Below are 3,808 nucleotides of genomic sequence, written 5' to 3'. Positions count from 1 at the left end.
ATGTCGGCTACCCCTCAAAACTGGGGGAAGTGCCTTGGTATATGTATGTATGTATGTAAATAAGAGGATTCATATACTTACAGAGAAAGACAATTTGTCCCAAGGTATTGTATCAAGTATCCCCATCTCTGCTCTTTCGACATCTAATGAAAAGAAGTCAATGTGGGTTCTGCCCAAAGCTTTAATAACTGTGTAGACTGGCACACATTGTACTTCCAACATTTTTTCTACCTGAAAGTACACAGTAATTTTCATGTAAAATTAAATCTCAAGTCAGTTACGACTTTACGCTGTTATCCTTAAATATTATATACAAAAATCCATCTGTGTCCTTTTATCCCACTTAGGTCGCTAAGTCGTAAAATCACGATTACTCTTGAGTTTTGCACTTAATATTGAAACTTGATAGTACAAGCATCTGGTTTTTATGAAATGAAGCAGGATGTAAGTACTTTTCTTACTTAGAACATGTATTGGGAACCTTCATTTTAAGTCACCTTATTGGGGGAAAATCCTACCTAGTTGAGTCTCTTCCAACCGATTGTAGTGCTGGGTATTATTATTAATGTTAGTAGCAGTAGTAGTAGTAACTAAGCTACAACCCTAAAACAGGGAAAATAGTGCGGTAAGGAAAGAAAATAATGAAACAAATAAACTACACGAGAACCAACAAATAAGGAATATAAAGCATCTTAAGATCGATAACCGTTTAAATTAATCTGTCATATATAAGCTATGATGAGAGACTTATGTCAGTCTGTTCAACATAAAAACGTTCACTGGAAGTTTAAACTTTTGAAGTTCCACCAATGCAACTGCTTTATTAGAAGATCATTTCACAATCTGGTCACACCTGGTGTAAAACTTCTAGAATACTGTGTAGTGTTGAGCCTTAAGGTGGAACAGGCAAGACTGATAGAATTAACTGTATACCTAGTACTATGTACTGGATGGTAGAGTCTGAGAAGATCCAAATTAAAAGGATGATCAAAATTATGGAAAATCTCATGCAACATGCATAAAGAACTAACGGAATGACGGTGTCGGAGATTAACACCAAAATCAGGGGTAAGAAATTGAATAGATCGCAAATTTTTTGTCCAACAAATTAAGATGCGATTCAGCAGCTGAAGACCAAACAAAAGAACAAAACTTAAAACATGGCAGAATTAAAGAATTAAACCATATCTTCAGAATATATAGATCACCGAAAATATATTCAGTTAACCTTCGATATTTGCGGTTTCTTTCTTACTGGATTCGATCGTTCGCAGCACATAGAACCATATAACCTATCAATTAAAAAATCACACATTTGCAGTTTCGTGATAGGTACTCCCATGGCCCGACGATTTTAAATTGACCACACTCCTTGCACACAGCTTGTTTCGCACTTCCCTCTACACACCGTACATCACTCCATCTCTCACTCAGCCTTAGTCTCTCATCGCCTCTCCTCGCATGTGCATCTCCCTCTTCAGTCATTTTTGTGCCGAAACACGCTGTGATGTAAAATACCTGTTCATATCCAGTGCGCCTATGGTGATTTTAGTATAAAATGGGATACGTACATATGCTATCCCACTCTCCAAACAGTCATGGCTCAACAGTTGCATGCTTCAGATTTACTGTGCAGAAGTACGCACGTAAACGGTTATTGGTGTTGCACTGATACTTTTTCTTTTAATTTTTATTGTGTTAGTGTATTCATTGTGTATTGGTGTTTTTATTATACTGTATTAGTGTCATGTGACCATAGTCATAACGTGTATGAAGTACACGTGTGTACGTGTATTGCACGCATACTGAAATGTGTTCATTCATTAACACAATACTTATAGTGTGATAGAAACCAAGTAAAAACAGTGTTAGGCAGACAATAGGTTACTGAGTGCGTTAGTTGACCGCGCATAGACATTGGGCAGTGAGTTGGTAGATTAGGAGTTAACTCACCCTAGGGCAGCAAGTACTCACGGATTCTCGCTTTTCATGCCAGTCTCTGTTACCTAAACTCTGCGTATAAAGAGGGCTGACTGTTTATATGGTCAGTTTCCAGGGTATTGTCACTGTCCCTTCTACCATTCATGAGTAACCTTAAACCTTGAAAAGTAATACAGAAGAATCTAGGAGAAAATTTAACCTAAGGGCACAGATCAAACACTTATGGTATGTAAAGTATTACTGGCTCAATAACTAATGTACTCGCATTCAAATCATGATATGAAGAGTAAAGGAAACAACTGCTTCTGTGCTCAGTGCACATATAAGAAAATTATTTGAAAGTGGTATTTCAGTGAACTTACAGAATGTAAGACATTTCTCTCCAGAAATACATGGAATCAAAAAATGCATTAGAATTTCATATTAGATTATTTGTCATATAATTAGGAGAATAATCCTGTCACTTGCTCTGATTTTGTATACACCTTTAGTCAATTAAGAGTGTTTCATTACCAATCTTTTCAAGTTTGTGGCAAAGCAGGACATAATTTTTATTTATTTATTTTGTAACTCTAACATTCATTCAGAAGAAATTCTAACATGATAAACGGCAAATGTTACTTAAGGAAAGCACAAGATTAATTTTCATAGAGAAATGAAAGTACCAACCTGAGTTTCGTTTTTTATGAAGTCCACCAGACCAGATGAGCCTTGACTGATGTGTTTCTCTACAAGAATATCATCTTGACCCAGAGTTGCACGGTGACTGACATTCAAAGGTGAACTTGAACCCATCAAAAATTTCTCCTACAAAAAAGAATTCAAAATGAATAGGATTTCGACAATAAGATATATTATTTTGATATTTACCTATGAGTCACATTTCTATTTTTCTTCAAGCCTGTGTTTCTCAACCTCAAAAATAAGAACCAAAGTTTTTCTCCCCCCCCCATACTCCTCCCTCAGGGTGTCAAGTTTGAATTAGATCTCCCTCATTCGAGAAGAAAGTCCCGTACCCGCAAGCTTAGCGTGTTTACAGTGACCCCTTGCTTACTGCGGTAGATAGGTTCCAAGACCAGCTGCGATACTTGAATTTCCGCTAAGTATGGACACTATATTTATTTAATTATTATTAACGTGTAATTTGAACTTTTTTTGTAAACTCTCCCTGTACTACTAACAACCCACCCTTTACTCTATTAATAACGGACAACTGTTAAGCAATATAAAATCTGTAGGCAAGTTTACAGTACCATATAACAAGGATAAATAACTGTAAGGTATAGGTGAGTTTACCATACAGTAGAGAGGTTACTGTAATATACTGTATAGCGAAGTACACGTATATCGTGATTTTTCTAGCATTTTCCAGAAAATCTGCAATATATTTTCCATTTATATACAGTATATTAAAAAGTTGTGAATTCAGGGTAGTTGAACCGCGAAGTAGAGATGGTTCGCTGTATATCACACTTGTGTATATATTATATTATATTATATTATATATATATATATATATATATATATATATAATATATATATATATATATATATATATATATATATATATATTGTGAATACAAACTTTTATGTTTTCTCTCTCTCTCTCTCTCATTAAAAACCAGATAAACTCGCCAGATTTGCCTGCCTTCAAATAGGATTCTGACAGAGAGAGAGAGAGAGAGAGAGAGAGAGAGAGAGAGATTAATGATAACTTTTTAAAACTTATTTTAAGGATTCATTTATTCAGCTTGTTTTATTGCATGCTCGACAATAAACATCATCATCATCATATCTCTATCTCTCTCTCTCTCTCTCTCTCTCTCTCTCTCTCTCTCTCTCTCTCTCTCTCTCTCTCTCTCTCTCT

The 3,808-nt window shown here is 35.3% G+C and overlaps 1 protein-coding gene across 1 annotated transcript in view; it reads right to left on the bottom strand.

Moving 5' to 3' along the window:
• The window catches only part of LOC137621223 (protein Star-like), a 3,631-nt gene extending 3,364 nt beyond the window's left edge, over window positions 1–267 (bottom strand). The window contains exon 1 of the mRNA XM_068351623.1: window positions 82–267. Coding sequence (XP_068207724.1) covers window positions 82–255 — 174 coding nt within the window. The 5' untranslated portion in view covers window positions 256–267. The remainder of the gene's footprint in view (window positions 1–81) is intronic.
• Between the last annotated feature and the right edge of the window lie 3,541 nt (window positions 268–3,808).

Source organism: Palaemon carinicauda, chromosome 27, assembly GCF_036898095.1.
Source record: "Palaemon carinicauda isolate YSFRI2023 chromosome 27, ASM3689809v2, whole genome shotgun sequence".
Lineage (NCBI taxonomy): Eukaryota > Metazoa > Arthropoda > Malacostraca > Decapoda > Palaemonidae > Palaemon > Palaemon carinicauda.
This window is presented reverse-complemented; position numbering and strand designations above follow the sequence as displayed.